This window comes from Podarcis gaigeae, assembly GCF_964106915.1.
Source record: "Podarcis gaigeae genome assembly, chromosome: 2".
NCBI classification, from domain to species: Eukaryota; Metazoa; Chordata; class Lepidosauria; order Squamata; family Lacertidae; genus Podarcis; species Podarcis gaigeae.
Window position 1 is genome coordinate 117,480,431 of NC_139679.1, and position 17,957 is coordinate 117,498,387.

General features: G+C 43.2%; 1 protein-coding gene and 1 long non-coding RNA gene across 4 annotated transcripts in view; both read left to right on the top strand.

Moving 5' to 3' along the window:
• Positions 1-17,957, top strand: part of LOC310838313 — a 437,762-nt gene that overhangs the window by 199,035 nt on the left and 220,770 nt on the right. The window lies entirely within an intron of this gene.
• The window catches only part of LOC310837197 (adhesion G-protein coupled receptor G4-like), a 60,760-nt gene that overhangs the window by 29,136 nt on the left and 13,667 nt on the right, over positions 1-17,957 (top strand). For all 3 annotated transcript variants that reach the window (XM_083723243.1, XM_083723244.1, XM_083723245.1), the window contains 3 exons: positions 9,724-9,889; positions 10,149-10,298; positions 11,662-11,775. In XM_083723243.1, coding sequence (XP_083579369.1) covers positions 9,724-9,889; positions 10,149-10,298; positions 11,662-11,775 — 430 coding nt within the window. The remainder of the gene's footprint in view (positions 1-9,723; positions 9,890-10,148; positions 10,299-11,661; positions 11,776-17,957) is intronic.

Consider the following 17,957-nt stretch of genomic DNA (forward strand, 5'->3'; position numbering starts at 1 on the left):
ATCCCCTCCCCTTCACCCTTAGGGCAACCAGATTCAAGATCCATGCAAGCACTTACTAGGAAACGTAGTTTGCAATTGCTACAAGCCGAACTGAAAAATCTGAAGGCTGCTTCCAAACCAGGACCAAACAAGTGTCTTTTTTTGTTTTTGTTTCTCACTTCAGCACCTTTTTGGGTAGCAGATGGTGTAAAAAACTGTGAAACTGGAGGCAGGCTTCCTAATGCTAGGAGGAGGCATGATTTGCTCCTGTCCTCCATTTGCCCACTTAATTCAGTGAGAGCGTTAGAAGAGACTGGCTGCTGGAACAGGCAATGGCCCATCGAGTCCAGCATCCTATTCTCACAGGGGTAGTAGTAATAATGATAAATGATAAATTTATACATACATACATACATACATACATACAGGTAAGAGTGAAGGGACCCCTGACCATTAGGTCCAGTCGTGGCCGACTCTGGGGTTGCGGTGCTCATCTCGCTTTATTGGCCAAGGGAGCCGGTGTACAGCTTCTGGGTCATGTGGCCAGCATGACTGAGCTACTTCTTTTTTTTAAAAAAAAAATTATTAACAGGCCAATCAAATCCCATTAAATCCAAATCACATTAGTTCCAAATTATACAGCAAATTTTTAAAACTTCGAGCTCCGAAAGGGATCCAAACATCACTCTTGCTGCTGCTTTAATTTCACAGTTCTGTCCAGTTCTGTCCAGATAGTCTCTTTATTATTTTCCTCATCTTCTCTTTGTTATCATATATTCCTTTCTTTGTGATCTCTGATAATCTTCACAAGCGGGTTGAAAACAAACATATCCTGTGTGGATTTTACACTCTCCAAGAGCCATATCACATAAAGGACAGACGGCATTTCCACACCTCCGTAAAGAACATTCCCACAGTCTGTCCGTTGATTTCCACAGGCTTGCCAATCTGTATCTCAGGAGGCCCTGCCAGGTCAAAATCACATTCCGATAACCATACATTCACATTCCGATGACCATGGTCCTCCTCCCCCTCGTCCTCCTGTGGGCAGGCCTGTCTTGACGAATCTCCATTTGTAACTGCGTCACAAAGCTTTCCATTCCCGATGTTCCCACCAGTCCTCTCTTTGATCAGTAATTCATTTCCACACAGTTCTTAATCTCCTGCTTGTGATTAGTAATTTGCAACGATTCTTTCTCTCGGGGGGGGGGATTATTGGGTACTCACATAAGAAAGACAAAAAAAAAAGTTTTTTTCCTCCCCCCCCTTTCCGTTTCGCTCCGACACACCGATCTTTTAATGATGAGACTTCACTTAATTTATATGACTAAGCCGCTTCTGGCGAACCAGAGCAGTGCACAAAAACGCCGTTTACCTTCCCACCGGAGCGGTACCTATTTATCTACTTGCACTTTGGCGTGCTTTCGAAGTGCTAGGTTGGCAGGAGCTGGGACCGAGCAACAGGGGCTCACCCCGTCGCAGGGATTTGAACCGCTGACCTTCTGATCAGCAAGTCCTAGGCTCTGTGGTTTAACCCACAATGCCACCCGCGTCCCACATACATACTCTACCTCTCTTTTAAATCAGAACCAGTGAAGGCGGTGAAGGTCCTTTGTGAGTGCCTGGAGGCGGTTGGAGGATGGATGGCGGCTAACAGATTGAGGTTGAATCCTGACAAGACAGAAGTGCTGTTTTTGGGGGGCAGGTGGCGGGTAGGTGTGGAGGATTCCCTGGTCCTGAATGGGGTAACTGTGCCCCTGAAGGACCAGGTGCGCAGCCTGGGAGTCATTTTGGACTCACAGCTGTCCATGGCACAGGTCAAATCTGTGTGCAGGGCAGCTTTCTACCAGCTCCACCTGGTACGCAGGCTGAGACACTATCTGCCTGCGGACTGTCTCGCCAGAGTGGTGCATGCTCTGGTTATCTCCCGCTTAGACTACTGCAATGCACTCTACTTGGGGCTACCTTTGAAGGTGACCCGGAAACTACAACTAATCCAGAATGCGGCAGCTAGACTGGTGACTGGGAGCGGCCGCTGAGACCATATAACACCGGTCTTGAAAGACCTACATTGGCTCCCAGTACATTTCCGAGCACAATTCAAAGTGTTGGTGCTGACCTTTAAAGCCCTAAACGGCCTCGGTCCAGTATACCTGAAGGAGCGTCTCCACCCCCATCATTCTGCCCGGACGCTGAGGTCCAGCGCCGAGGGCCTTCTGGCGGTTCCCTCATTGCGAGAAGTAAAGCTACAGGGAACCAGGCAGAGGGCCTTCTCGGCAGTGGCGCCCGCCCTGTGGAACGCCCTTCCAGCAGATGTCAAAGCGATAAACAACTACCTGACATTCAGAAGACATCTTAAGGCAGCCCTGTTCAGGGAAGTTTTTAACATGTGACATTTTATTGTATTTTTGCTTTCTATGGAAGCCGCCCAGAGTGGCTGGGGAGGCCCAGCCAGATGGGCGGGGTATAAATAATAAATTATTATTATTATTATTATACATACATACATACATACACACACTGTGGGCGGATTCCAACAAAAGATTAAAAAATACATTAAATGGCTGCCCAGATGCCCCAATGGGAAGCCCACAACCAAGTCTTTTTTTATATATATAATATTTATTAAATTTTTGTTTGACAATAAAGATATATATAAAAAAACATACCAAATTCAGATATCCTCATTTCATAAACATCCTTGGACTTCCTCATGCCTCTTGTTCCTACTCTCTAAACTCATAAGTTTTACCAGCAAATTATTAACTTAATTTAATTTGTCCATTAAAATTTCCCAATATTCAAATCTCAAATTTAATTTTTTAAATTTCTCTTGTCAAAGGTTAATTATAGAATACCATTTATCCACAATTTATCTTATTTTTCAATTACATTAACTTTTAGACATATAGATTATTAATTTGTTGGAGCCCTGATGTTGCAGATCATACATTTTTCTTAACATTCATACAGTTTACAATGCTTTTGTAGATAGTCTTTAAACTTCTTCCAGTTCTCCTCCTCCAATTCTTCTCCCTGGTTTCGGATTCTGCTGGTCATCTCATCCAGTTCCATATAGTCCATCAGTTGCATCTGCCATTCTTCCAGTGTGGGCAAATCTTGAGTTTTCCAGCCCTTAGCAATGAGTATCCTTGCTGCTGTTGTGGCATACATAAAAAAAGTTTGATCCTTCTTTTGCACACTTTGGCCAACAATGCCCAGGAGGAAGGCCTCTGGTTTCTTAAGAAAGGTGTACTTAAATACCTTTTTCAGCTCATTATATATCATTTCCCAGAAAGCCTTCACTCTAGGGCACGTCCACCAGAGGTGAAAGAATGTTCCTTCAGCCTCTTTACACTTCCAACATTTATTGTCAGGCAAATGATATATCTTTGCAAGCTTGACTGGGGTCATGTACCACCTGTATATCATTTTCATAATGTTTTCTTTCAGGGTATTACATGCCGTAAATTTCATACCGGTGGTCCATAACTTTTCCCAGTCAGCAAACATGATGTTGTACCCTATGTCCTGTGCCCATTTTATCATAGCTGATTTGACTGTTTCATCCTGTGTATTCCATTTTAGCAGCAAATTATACATTCTTGAAAGTGTCTTAGAGCTGGGTTCTAACAGTTCTGTTTCTAACTTTGATTTTTCCACCTGGAATCCTAATTTTTTATCTAACTTAAAAACTTCTTTAATCTGAGCGTAATGTAACCAATTTCGCACTTTCCCCTTTAGTTTCTCCATACTCTGCAGTCTCCAGTTGTCACCATCTTTTTCTATTATTTCCCAATATTTCGGCCATTTGGCCTCCATATTGAGTCTTTTCGGGGCCTTAGCCTCCATTGGTGATAGCCACCTTGGGGTTTTATTTTCCAATAAGTCCTTATATTTTGACCAGACATTAAACACTGCTTTTCTGACAACATGGTTCTTGAAAGCCTTGTGTATTTTAACCTTGTCATACCACAGATATGCATGCCAACCAAACGCATTATTAAATCCTTCCAAATCTAGAACATCAGTGTTTTCAAGAAGTAGCCAATCTTTCAACCAGCAAAAGGCTGCTGATTCATAATACAACTTTAAGTCTGGCAGGGCAAAGCCCCCTCTTTCTTTAGCATCAGTTAATATCTTAAACTTGATCCTGGGCTTTTTGCCCTGCCAGACAAATTTAGAAATATCTCGTTGCCACCTCCCAAAACACTCCATTTTGTCCACTATTTGCAAAGTTTGAAATAAAAACAACATATTTGGCAATACATTCATCTTGACAGCAGCAATACGCCCTGACAAGGAAAGTTTCAATCTTGACCAGACATCTAGGTCTTTTTTAATTTCAGACCAACATTTTTCATAATTATCTTTAAATAAATTTCTGTTCTTCACTGTTATATTTACCCCTAGATATTTGACTTTTTTGACCACATTTAATTCTGTCTCTTTTTGAAACCTTTCTGACTCTAAAGAAGTCAAATTTTCCCCCAAAACCTTAGTTTTTTGTTTATTAAGTTTAAATCCTGCCACTCGACCAAATTCCTGAATCAGTTGCAATACCCTTTTAGTACTAGGCTCTGGCTCCTGTAGGGTCAAAACTAGGTCATCTGCAAATGCTTTCAGTTTATATTGTTTCGCTCCGACCTGGATACCTTCCACCAACCGGTCTCCTCTAATCATATTCAAGAGCATTTCCAGGACCAAAATAAATAATAAAGGGGATATAGGGCAACCTTGTCGTGTTCCTTTCTCAATTCTGAACTCTTCTGTCACCACATTGTTGACTATCAATTTTGCTTTTTGCTCTGAATAAATTGCCTCTATCCCATTATAAAACCCCCGCCCCACTCCCACTCCTTCCAAATTTTTCTTCGTGAACTTCCAAGAGATGTTATCAAAGGCCTTCTCCACATCTATAAAGATTAAAACAGCTTTTGTATTAATATTTGTTTGCAAAAGTTCCAAAATGTCAATAATGTTCCTTGTGTTGGCAAACAAATGTCTACCTGGGAGAAAGCCTGCTTGGTCCTTATGGATTACTTCATTTAGTACTTTTTTAAATCTTCTTGCTAAAATGTCTGCAAATATTTTATAATCCACGTTTAAAAGGGAGATGGGGCGGTAATTCCTGAGTTGCATCTTTTCAGATTCTAGTTTGGGTATCAATGTGATGAAAGCTTCTTTCCATGACTCCGGTGCCTTTTTCCCTTCCATAATTTCATTGCAAACCTCCATTAATGGATGCATCAAATAGTCTTTCAATGTCTTATAATTTTTGGAGGTAAGCCCATCTGGCCCTGGAGACTTGCCCAGTTGCATGTTCTGAATGGCCTCCTCAATTTCTAATTGTGTTATTTTATAATTCAGGATTGTTCTGTTCTTAAGAGACAACTTTGGTAAACCATACTTCCGTAAAAACTGATCTATCTCTGAATCATTTTGTGGCCCTTGTGTATAAAGTTGTTTGAAGAATCTCTGGAAGCACTTTCTAATTTCCATCGGGTTCTGAATATTTCTTCCCTCAATTTCCAAATTTGTTACTGTGTTCAGCTTTTGTCTCTTTTTCAGCTGCCATGCTAGCAGCTTTCCACATTTATTTGCCGATTCAAAGGATCTTTGTTTCATTAACTTGATCTTCCATTCTACTTCTTGGTTCATCATTTTTGCATATTGTACTTGATAGTGTTTAATTTCTCTTAAGATCTCCTTTGATTTCGGTTTCGATCTTAACTTTTTCTCACCTTCTTTAATTTTCTCCAAGATCTTGTCTTTCTTGTCGTTCTGCGCTTTTTTCTTGATTGTATTCTGCTGTATCAGAAACCCTCTCATCACCGCCTTACTTGCGTCCCAAACAGTTCTTTTTTCGACTGTAGTATTCAGGTTTATCTCAAAATAGTCCTTCAAAGCTTTTTGGGCCTTTTTAACAATATCCTGATCTCTAAACAAGTTGTCATTCATCCTCCATCTGAAGGAGCCGGTTGGAGTTAGTCTCATATCCATCTTGACAGCGTTATGGTCGGAGCAGGTTCTTGGGCAGATTTCCACTTTTTTATTTTCGGGGCCAGGCCTTTAGTTGTCCAAATTTGGTCAATTCTTGTCCATGTCAGTTGGGCTTCAGAAAAGAATGTTCCTTGTCTTTCTAGGGGATTTTTTGTTCTCCAGATGTCAATCAAGTCCATGTTGTCAGTCATTTCAAAAAATGTCTTTGGTAGTCTGCCATCTTTTGTCACGTTATGGCTTTGTGACTTATCCATGTTAGTTGATACCACTCCATTCATATCTCCTAACATAATGATGTTATCATAGTCCAGATAGTCCAGCATAATCTCATGCAGCTTCTTGTAAAATTCCGATTTTCCCTCATTTGGCGCATAGATTCCTAATAATAAAAACTTTTCACCTTGAGCCTGAATCTCAATTGCCAGAATTCGTCCATGTTCGTCCTTGAATAGGAGTTTTGGTGACAGGCTCTCTTTTGCATATATCACCACGCCTCTTTTCTTTACTCGATCTGAAGAAATAAATTCTTGGCCTAATCTTTTGTTTATTAACACTTTTCTGTGTAGCCTAGTCACATGTGTTTCTTGCAGACAAATAATGTCCAATTGTTCTTTTTTCAAAATATGAAATATCCTTCTTCTTTTCTCCGGGATGTTGGCGCCATTTATATTCCAACTAAGAAGTTGCAGAGACATTCTGGTCAAATCTGTTATTGATCTGGTGGTGGTATCTTTTTCTCCTGGTCTAGAGACCCCGCCGGTGTAGGTGTAGGTACAAGTTGTGGTTCGGCCCCAGGAGGTCTGTCAATCCCTTTCTGAAGATCCTCTCCGTAAGTATTCAAAAATTTGTCTCTGTCTTCTGCAGTTTTGATTTTCACCTTCTTCCCCCTAAACGTAAAGGACAGTCCTTGTGGGAATTCCCACCTAAAGATAATTAAATTGCTCCTCAGCAACTTCACTAGTTCAAGATAAGTAGATCTAAGATCCAAAAGTTGTTTAGGAATATCCTTGTACACCTCTGCTCTTTTGTCCAAAATTTCCAGTGACTTTCCGTAGTGTAATCCTAATATTTTATCCCTCTCCTCCTTGAATCTTAAAGTAATCAAACAATCTCTGGGCTTGTCTTTTCTTGTAAGTTTTCCAAGTCTAAAAGCAGTCACAATTTTAAAGTCCTTTTCCTCCTCCAAGTTCCACCACTTGGAAAACTCTTTTGTTAGATACTCAGTTAGGTTCCCTTGTTCATGTTCAAGTTCTGGAATGAACCTCAATTTCAAGTTGTTTTCCCGTGCCTGAAGTTCTATCATGGACAGGTAGGCTTGTTGGTCCCCTACCTGCTTATGCAGTGGTCTCACCTCCTGCTCCAGTGCTACAGTTTTCTGGATGGCTTCTTCTGCCAATTTCCGATTTTCTACGGTGGATTCAGATAGATTACTAATTGCTTGAGCGTTTGACGTAACTTGTTCAGTTAACTTGTTTACACAGTCTCTGGTCTGGTCAATCTTTGCCATTTGTTCATCCACCTTTTTGTCCAAGCCTTCCAATTTTTCAAATATTTTGTCCAATACTGAAGCAGTTCCACCTGCTGCCATATCTAGTCCAAACAGCTGCTCACTCTCTTCTAATTCCCGAGCATCCGGCACGGATGACCTACGTGGCTGAGAGACCAAAGTCAGAGTTGTTTGTCTTTTTGCTTTGGCTGCTCTTGTTTGCCTCCCAGTACCGCTCATTCCACTTTTATCTACTGTCAAGGTCAAACTGAGTATGTTCTCATGAGAATCCACCAGCCCATAAAATAAACAATCCAGTCGGAGGAAAGGAAACCAAAAGGAAAGTCAGATTTTGTTAAAGTCCAAAAATCCTCTAGGGGGAGCTTGCTTCTATTATCGGGAAGAAGTCTGATTATTAATGTCCGTTGATTAAGTTTTTCTAAACTTAAATACTGTAAAGCAATGTCCAAACTATCTATAGTCTCAAAAAGACCTTCAGCAGTTGTATTTAGCAGAGTCGGTTTCAGAGGGTAACAATATTTCAATAAGTGTACACTGTAGCAATTCACAGCAACAGTTCCATTAAAGCTCAGATATTACTAGATCCAGCAATAAAATATCCAAGTCTTGCAAACTGACAGTTCTAATGTCTAGGCAATCCGATGCCTGGGATTCTTTGTCCCTTTGTTAATCCAACAGAGTAGGTTACACAGTTCATATATTGAAGTAAAACTTTAAAGAAGTTAAGTCCTGAAATAGTTTAAACTAATGTAGAAGTTGATTGCCTTTTAACACCTCTTCAGAGGCGCCACACATCAAAGTCTTTGCTTTAGATCTTAAGCAGTGACAAGAGACGGACTTCCTGGTTACGTCTCTCGCTTTCAGCCAAATTTACAGCAAATTTATAGTCCAACCCTTATCTTTTCCGCTGTTACTCACGAGTTGTTGATTTAAGCCGAATTTCCCCAAGAAAAGAGGACAGCGCTCACCGACAGCAGCTTCGCGGCTTCACTCTGCAGAAAGAGCGATTGACTCACAGCACCGCGCCAGCCCTTCCACGTTCCGAGACCTCTTACGAGGTCTCTTCTGCGCTTCTGGGGGCGCTCCAGGTGCCCACTGAGTCCCACGGCCACAGGCTTACGCTACCCGTGGTTTTCCCGGTAAGGGTCTCCGCTGCGCCGTAGCGGACGACCCGTTCCTGTAGAGCTCCCTCTTCCCACTTAGGAAAGGGCAGCCATTGCCGGACGCGCCGCCTCCGGAAGTCCCCAAGTCTGCCCACCTTTGGTTTCCAGCAACTGGGACTGAGAATCGTTGCTGCCTCCAGCTGTGGAGGCAGAGAAGAGCCACCATGGTTAATAGCCAGTGCTCACCTGTGCAGGTTAGAGAACTGGGCCAAAACAAACAAGATGAACTTTAACAGGGAAAAATGTAAAGTATTGCACTTGGGCAAAAAAATTGAGAGGCACAAATACAAGATGGGTGACACCTGGCTTGAGAGCAGTACATGTGAAAAGGATCTAGGAGTCTTGGTTGACCACAAACTTGCCATGAGCCAACAGTGTGACGCGGCAGCTAAAAAAGCCAATGCAATTCTGGGCTGCATCAATAGGAGTATAGCATCTAGATCAAGGGAAGTAATAGTGCCACTGTATTCTGCTCTGGTCAGACCTCACCTGGAGTACTGTGTCCAGTTCTGGGCACCACAGTTCAAGAAGGACACTGACAAACTGGAACGTGTCCAGAGGAGGGCAACCAAAATGGTCAAAGGCCTGGAAACGATGCCTTATGAGGAAAGGGACCCCTGACCATTAGGTCCAGTCACGGATGACTGTGCTCATCTTGCTTTATTGGCTGAGGGAGCCGGCATACAGCTTCCGGGTCATGTGGCCAGCATGACTAAGCCACTTCTGGCGAACCAGAGCAGTGCACGGAAATGCCATTTACCTTCCCGCCAGAGTGGTACCTATTTATCTACTTGTACTTTGATGTGCTTTCGAACTTCTAGGTTGGCAGGAGCAGGGACCGAGCAACGGGAGCTCACCCCGTCGCGGGGATTCAAAGCGCTGACCTTCTGATCGGCAAGTCCTAGGCTCTTTGGTTTAACCGACAGCGCCACCCGCGTCCCACGTTTGTTGGTGTAGTAAGGACCAAATCGAATAATACATGGGTCGATAATGAGAGAGAAGGGGATCCCACCGTCTAGTTGTGAGAGCCATAAAACAAAGCTCACTTGTTTTGTTCCCTTTGTTGTTTAGCATTTTAAAGGTACTGGAACAAATAGGTTTCAAGCTGAACTTCAGTGGGAAAAGTGAGTCCATCGTTCTCCCAAGGCTGGCTTTGGCTCTCATGCGCCCAGATCCCGTGAATTTCAAGGGAGTTGCTTTTGGGGTCACATCCTATGACTCTGCAATGGATCCACAGGTAAGAGGTCCTTCTTTTGACTCTGTCCTTCTGCCCCACGACCAGTTCCTGCCAGGTCCAGAGAGCTGCTAAGTCAAAGTCTCCCACTCTTCCACTGAAAAATGGGGTTGAAAATGGGCTTTGCTCTCTGGACTGTGTCTTAGATGTACATAGGGAACTTGGAAAGGCACACAGGTGTGAGGAGGACGACGATATGTGACCATCTGTAGTTTTGTCTGGAGGTGACTCTAGCCCCCCAAACATTTTCTCTTCCACGCAGATTGATATCCGCCAGGCTCCCTTTGACACGGCCCTGGCATCCATATTTTTGCCAGAACTGCTGAAGGGTTACTTGGAGGCCCAGTCCTTTGAGCCAGAAGATCACACAAAGATCCAATTTTCTTTCTTCGGAACAACTTCACCATTTCAGGTAAACATGGCCACCGCTGAATGGAACAGGCAGATCAGGAAGCAAATGGCAAGAGGAAGGAAGTGCCAGAATCTCCTTCTCACACATTTCTTTCTTTCTTTCTTTCTTTCTTTCTTTCTTTCTTTCTTTCTTTCTTGTAAATTTTATTAGTATTTTCCACACAACAACAACACAAAAAATATCAGAAAATAACAATCTACAAAACACAAAAACCAGCATACAAAAAAAAAACCAAATCCATATCTTACAAGCTAATAATATAAACACGAAAAAGAAAAACAAACATTGACTTCCACCCATCCCACAGCACCTCCTTTACCTCTCATTGAATCTTCCTGTTTTCTTGTTTTCCTTATCATCTCTGTCCTAGCATCTAGATATAGATGTTTCCTGCTTTGTAGGGGGTTGGACTCAATGGCCCTTGTGGTCTCTTCCAACTCTATGATTTTGTGATTCTATGGGTTGTGACGTGGGGTTTGTGATTTCAGCTCTCTTGACATAATATGCTGGAGACAGTTCTCTAGTAACACTTCTTTATTAACGCAACAAGACTGAAACTTGAGGAGGGGAGAGCTACATTTATAGGGACAGGGAACTAGCTAGAAAGGATACATTTTGGAGGGAACAATATCAGGCAATCACAGTCCTGCCTTTTGGAGGCAACCAATAAGACAGAGGATCCAAATACAGCAGCTTAAATGAACCAATAGTAGCTGTACCCTCTGGAACCAAAAGGCAGTTACTTTACCCTAATGCAAATACAGACAATAATAATACAGATATAAAATCCTTTGACTCAATACACAACACTATGATTCTATGATTCTATGATAAATCCCTCTTTCTTATCCTTTCACTTCACAAAGGGGTGAGAAATTCTTCCAAATCAGCCCAGCAAGGAGTAAGCATGCTCAATAACTGCAGAATGTAGAGTGATAGTTTGGGGGGGGGACAACAAAAAACTTTGCTTTCTATATTTAAAAATAATGCTTTATTTGTTTTCTATATTTAAAAATAATAAGAGTTTAAGAAACAAAGAATTGATCATCTTTTTGATGGCAGTGGTTGTTTAATTATAGGCAAATATTGGACGATGTTTGGATGTGGACTTATTAGAAATTTGGTGGGTACTGTTTCTTGTTCTTTCCCAAATTTAATTAAAAAGCAATTTAAAAGAAAAAGAGGAGGTGGGTGGGAGAGGAAGAGCTGGTAGGGTTGACAGTTAATTCAGATATTTTGCAAATTGCTCATTCAACCGAAAATGTATAAGAGAAAAAGAGGATTGTTGTTGTTGTGTTGTGTTGTGTTGTGTTTACCAATGGTTGGCTCCCAAGCTATGAAACTTTGCACCTGTCTGCTACAGGAAAAGAATAAAAAACTGATCACCTATGTTGTGGGCGCCAGTGTTGAAAATGTGGCTGTTCAAAACCTCTCGGAGCCAGTGAATATAATTCTGCAACATATAAACTCAACAACGGTATGGTATCCTGTTGTCTCCAGTTGCGTAAGTGTTGATTCCGCAGCATTAGAGCACATTGATTGCTGGCAGATAGAGATGCTTTGCTTTGATTTGGGGATGATGCTAAAGGCCAGCTGTTGGAATTCAAGAACGCAGGGAGCTGCCTGAACACAGAGCCAGACCAGTGGTGTATCTAATTCCATATTGTTTACACTGACTGGCAGCAGCAGCTCTCCAGGGCGTGCGTTGCTTGCTGTGCACCCCCCGGACACGCGACACGCCCCCTGGGACACGCACCAGCCACGCCCCCAGATGTACGCTGCTCCTGCTGCCGGAGCAGTTAACTTCGCCACTGCGCTCTGCTGCTGCTCACCTGCGACCCTTCTGGAAGCAAAACACCTCCTAAGCAAGGGGTGGGGGACCTTTTAGAGACCGAATGCCCAAACTGCAACCCAAACCCACTTACCGTATTTTTCGCTCTATAGGACGCACTGGACCATGGGACGCGCCTTGTTTTAGAGGGGGAGAACAAGAAAAAAAATTCTCCACCTCTCTGCTCAGCGCCCCTTCCATTTCTCCTCCCGCTTGGTTGAAGGGTCGCTGCGCAGCTCTCCCTCTCTGCTGAAGCCAGGAGAGTCTTGCTCTCCCGGCTTCAACAAAAGGAACCCGAAGCCTGCGGAGTGCAGCAGGAACTCACGCTGTGCTCCCTGGGCTTCAGGCAGCTATCCTTGAAGTGTGGAGAGTGAGCGGTGTGCACTGACCCCTCTCACTCTCCAGGCTTCAGCGAAAGCAACACGAAGCCTCCGGAGCGCGGAGGGAGCGCTCCCTCTGCACTTCGGAGGCTTCACGCTGCTATCGCTGAAGCCAAGGAGCCTACATTCGCTCCATAGGACCACACACATTTCCCCTCAATTTTTGGAGGGGGAAAAGTGTGTCCTGTGGAGCGAAAAATACGGTATTTATCGCAAACGTTTAATATAGGATAATAACAATTAACATGGCCATTTAATATGGGATAATAACAATTGTCTGCATGTACACATACAAATAAATAAATAAATCCAGCCAGATGGGCGGGATATAAATCTATTATAATTATTACTATTATTATTATGTTTTGCTGTTTGATGAGAGTTTGCCTAAGAACCCCATGAACGCTAACCTCCAGTTCTGTGATGAAGGAAAGGCAGGCTATTGGTGTACATAAGACCAGTCTGGATAGTTAGCCTTGGTGAAGACTTGACGTTTTCATCCCCAAAAAGGTTTTTGAGTTTCTGCTGAAATGAGGCTGCATTTTAATGTTGTCTTTTAATCTTGTTTTTAAGTTGTATTTCGATCAATTGTTTTATATCTGGTGTTAGCCACCCTGAGCCCGGTCTTGGCTGGGGAGGGCGGGGTATAAAATATTATTATTATCATTATTATTATTACATAGGGGCAGCCATTATGGTGCCCTTCAGATGTTGAAGGAATCCCAACCCCACCAGCATGGCCAATAGGCAGAGATCAGAAGTGTTATAATTCAGTAGCATCGGAAATAGCTAACCGAACTAGAATACAAAAAAGGGAGGTGTGAGGAGGTCAATGAAACAAGTAAATGAAAGATAAGTTATGGGAATACTCGTTGTGTTTTTTTTCTTTCTTGCTTTTTATTGTAATGTATTGTATTGTATTGTATTGTATTGTATTGTTTTGTTTTGTTAAACTTTGTTTTTTCTTCTTTTCCTCTTTGTAATCCTTAAACCCTATATATATATATATATATATATATGCAGGTTTTGGTGTCCTCGGGTGTCTTCCCGTGTAAAAGTTGGGGTGTCTAGGCGACGTTTCGACGAGGTCTCACTCGTCATCTTCAGGCTGGTGCTTTCGGCTTCTTGTTACTGGAACAGAGCGGGATCTCAATGTTTGAGTTCCTATAAATACTGTAGAGGGGGTGTGGTGTCTAGCCTCCAATGTTCTGGGCAGAGAGGAAGTTCCCAGGCTAGTGTGCCTTTTCTTCTTTTGTTCCTTAATTACTTGAGAGATACCTTGAGTGATTTCTTGAGTGATATCCTGAGTACCACTTAGGTGGGTCATTAGGTGTGGATTAGTTGCTAAAGTCTTTGTGTCTTGACCTCTTGAACTTTGTGAAGAGTTTTCCTGAGAAGATGGCTGTATTGCACTTAGTTGTGCTTTGGCTTGGCTTCGTGTATAGGGGCGAGCTGTGGTTTTGTGGCTTGTGTCAGCCAGATCTGTGTAGGGATTGCAGGGGGGTGCAGCATCCGGAGGTGCCACCATGGATTGGCTACTGGATGGTGTCAGTAATTCATCTGTGGAGAGGGTCTGGGTTTGGGTCTGGTGTGGTTGATTGGTGTTGGCGTTCTGTGTGCCTCTGGATCTGGTGTCAGTTTTTGTGGGGAGGGCTAATTTCCAGATGTCTGGCAAGCGGGATGTGTCGTCACGCTTGTTCATGTTGTGAGGGTGTTTCTCTATCTCGATGGCTTCCATGATTATTCTCTTGTGGTGATGTTCCGTGTTAAAGAGCAATTTGGAATCTGCAAAATTAATTTCGTGTCCTGTTTCTTTCATGTGTTGGAAAAGAGAGGAAGTTTTTTCTTCTTTTTTGACGGCATTCTTGTGTTCTGCGATACGTGCATTTATTCGTCTGTTTGTTTGTCCAATGTACGTGGCTGGGCAGACTTTGCAGGGTATTTCATAGATCCCTTGGTTTTCCAACTGGATTTTATCCTTGGGGTTTCTGAGGATATCACTCAAGAAATCACTCAAGGTATCTCTCAAGTAATTAAGGAACAAAAGAAGAAAAGGCACACTAGCCTGGGAACTTCCTCTCTGCCCAGAACATTGGAGGCTAGACACCACACCCCCTCTACAGTATTTATAGGAACTCAAACATTGAGATCCCGCTCTGTTCCAGTAACAAGAAGCCGAAAGCACCAGCCTGAAGATGACGAGTGAGACCTCGTCGAAACGTCGCCTAGACACCCCAACTTTTACACGGGAAGACACCCGAGGACACCAAAACCTGCATTCCTGTACCCGTGAAAATCTACGAAAGCAAATATCTTACCTCTACGGGGAGGAAACCTTCCAGCTGACAAGAACCTACGAGAAACTAGAAGTCCGAAGAGCCACCATCTTATGTGATCTCTTGTTCCTACGCAACTGCCGAGACAACAAATTAATTCCCACATGCTTCCAACTTAAATTCCATTCTAAAACCCCAGCCACCGAAAGGATCCTGAAACGAACTGAACTATCCCTAATCAGAAACGAACTACACGAGAAAAGATACCTACTAGACCAAACCAACAAAGATCTACTCACTCTTCACCTCAAACTCTGTAACAAAATCCACCCTGCACTCTGGGACAAATGCAAACAACTAGCCGTCTGGAGAGCTGAAACGGAGACCTCACATAAGACAGACACACACACCAACAAACTCCACAAACTAGAGAAACGCCAGAAGCCCGGCCACCCTCCACAGCAACCCATGAAACAAACAGTACATAACATATCAGACAGGATCCTCACCACAACTGAAACCAAAGTACTCTCCAAAGGTTTCAACTTTGCAGTCGCCCCGAGACGCATCCCCACGGAAAACATCATATGCGGAGTCGAAGCTAGCCTAACCAAATTCAACCCAGATGAAGCCAATAAAATCAGACTTGAAGTCACCAACATCCTCTGCTCCAGCAAACCACCCAGAAGCAATTTACACAAAGAAGAACAGAAAGCACTCACCAACCTGAGGAAAGACAACAACATAATCATTCTCCCAGCAGACAAAGGTAATGCCACAGTGGTGATGAACACATCGGACTACCAAGCAAAACTATCAAAGCTACTCCAAGATCCTGCCTACAAACCTATAAAAACAGATCCCACCACCTATCTGGAAAAAACCACCAAATCCAAAATAAAAGCCTCTCCTATCAGTGAAGAAATCCAGCTAAGAATCATCCCCAGAGAAAAATCATCCAGATGCCCCAAACTCTACGGCCTCCCCAAGATACACAAAGAAGGAACACCACTCAGACCAATAGTCAGCTCCATAGGCTCACCTCTACAAAATCTCGCTAAATTTCTCGCCAAGCAACTTCAGCCCTATGCAGAATCCATCTCTTCACACGTACCAAACTCCTTCCAGTTCATAGAAACAATAAAGAAGCAAAACCTACATCCTAATGACCTACTTGTGAGCTTCGATGTTGTATCTCTCTTCACACAAGTGCCCATTAATGAAGCCTTGACAGCTATTCAAAACAAATACAATCCCCCCGAATACATCTTGGACCTGACCAACCACTGCCTAACCAACACGTACTTCATCCACAATGGACAAAGATACAAACAGATAGAAGGAGCACCTATGGGATCACCCCTCTCACCGGTCATCGCAAACCTGTACATGGAACACTTTGAAACCAATGCTTTAGACAAGTCAGAACACAAACCCAAACTTTGGCTCAGATATGTTGACGACACCTTTGTAATTTGGCCACACGGGAAGGAAAAACTGGATAGCTTCCTCACACATCTCAACAACTTACACCCCAAAATACAATTCACTATGGAAATAGAAGCCAACAACCAACTTCCCTTCCTTGACGTCCTAATCTACAAAAAACCTGATGGCTCCCTAGGACACACTATCTACCAGAAAAAAACACACACCAACCGCTACTTACATGCACAATCACACCACCACCCTGCACAAATAAACTCCGTAGCCAAGACTCTCATCTCCAGAACCAAACGCCTGGCTGACAAAGACCACTTGACAACTGAGTTACAGAATCTCTCAAATGTGTTAATTGCCAATGGATACCAGCAAAACAGGATTACGAAGCTAATCCAAAAGGAAACACCCCCCAAAAACCAAGACACAGAAGAAAACAATGGCATGGCCCTCCTTCCTTATATCAAGGGCACTACAGATAAAATTAGCAAAATCCTCCATAAACACAATATCAAAACAGCCTTTTGCACCAACCAAAAAATAGCCAATATCCTCAGAAACCCCAAGGATAAAATCCAGTTGGAAAACCAAGGGATCTATGAAATACCCTGCAAAGTCTGCCCAGCCACGTACATTGGACAAACAAACAGACGAATAAATGCACGTATCGCAGAACACAAGAATGCCGTCAAAAAAGAAGAAAAAACTTCCTCTCTTTTCCAACACATGAAAGAAACAGGACACGAAATTAATTTTGCAGATTCCAAATTGCTCTTTAACACGGAACATCACCACAAGAGAATAATCATGGAAGCCATCGAGATAGAGAAACACCCTCACAACATGAACAAGCGTGACGACACATCCCGCTTGCCAGACATCTGGAAATTAGCCCTCCCCACAAAAACTGACACCAGATCCAGAGGCACACAGAACGCCAACACCAATCAACCACACCAGACCCAAACCCAGACCCTCTCCACAGATGAATTACTGACACCATCCAGTAGCCAATCCATGGTGGCACCTCCGGATGCTGCACCCCCCTGCAATCCCTACACAGATCTGGCTGACACAAGCCACAAAACCACAGCTCGCCCCTATACACGAAGCCAAGCCAAAGCACAACTAAGTGCAATACAGCCATCTTCTCAGGAAAACTCTTCACAAAGTTCAAGAGGTCAAGACACAAAGACTTTAGCAACTAATCCACACCTAATGACCCACCTAAGTGGTACTCAGGATATCACTCAAGAAATCACTCAAGGTATCTCTCAAGTAATTAAGGAACAAAAGAAGAAAAGGCACACTAGCCTGGGAACTTCCTCTCTGCCCAGAACATTGGAGGCTAGACACCACACCCCCTCTACAGTATTTATAGGAACTCAAACACTGAGATCCCGCTCTGTTCCAGTAACAAGAAGCCGAAAGCACCAGCCTGAAGATGACGAGTGAGACCTCGTCGAAACGTCGCCTAGACACCCCAACTTTTACACGGGAAGACACCCGAGGACACCAAAACCTGCATTCCTGTACCCGTGAAAATCTACGAAAGCATATATATATATATATTATATATTCAGTAGCATCTGCAGAGTACCATGTTGGCTAAAGGTAAAGGTAAAGGTACCCCTGCCCGTACGGGCCAGTCTTGCCAGACTCTGGGGTTGTGCGCCCATCTCACTCAAGAGGCCAGGGGCCAGCGCTGTCCGAAGACACTTCCGGGTCACGT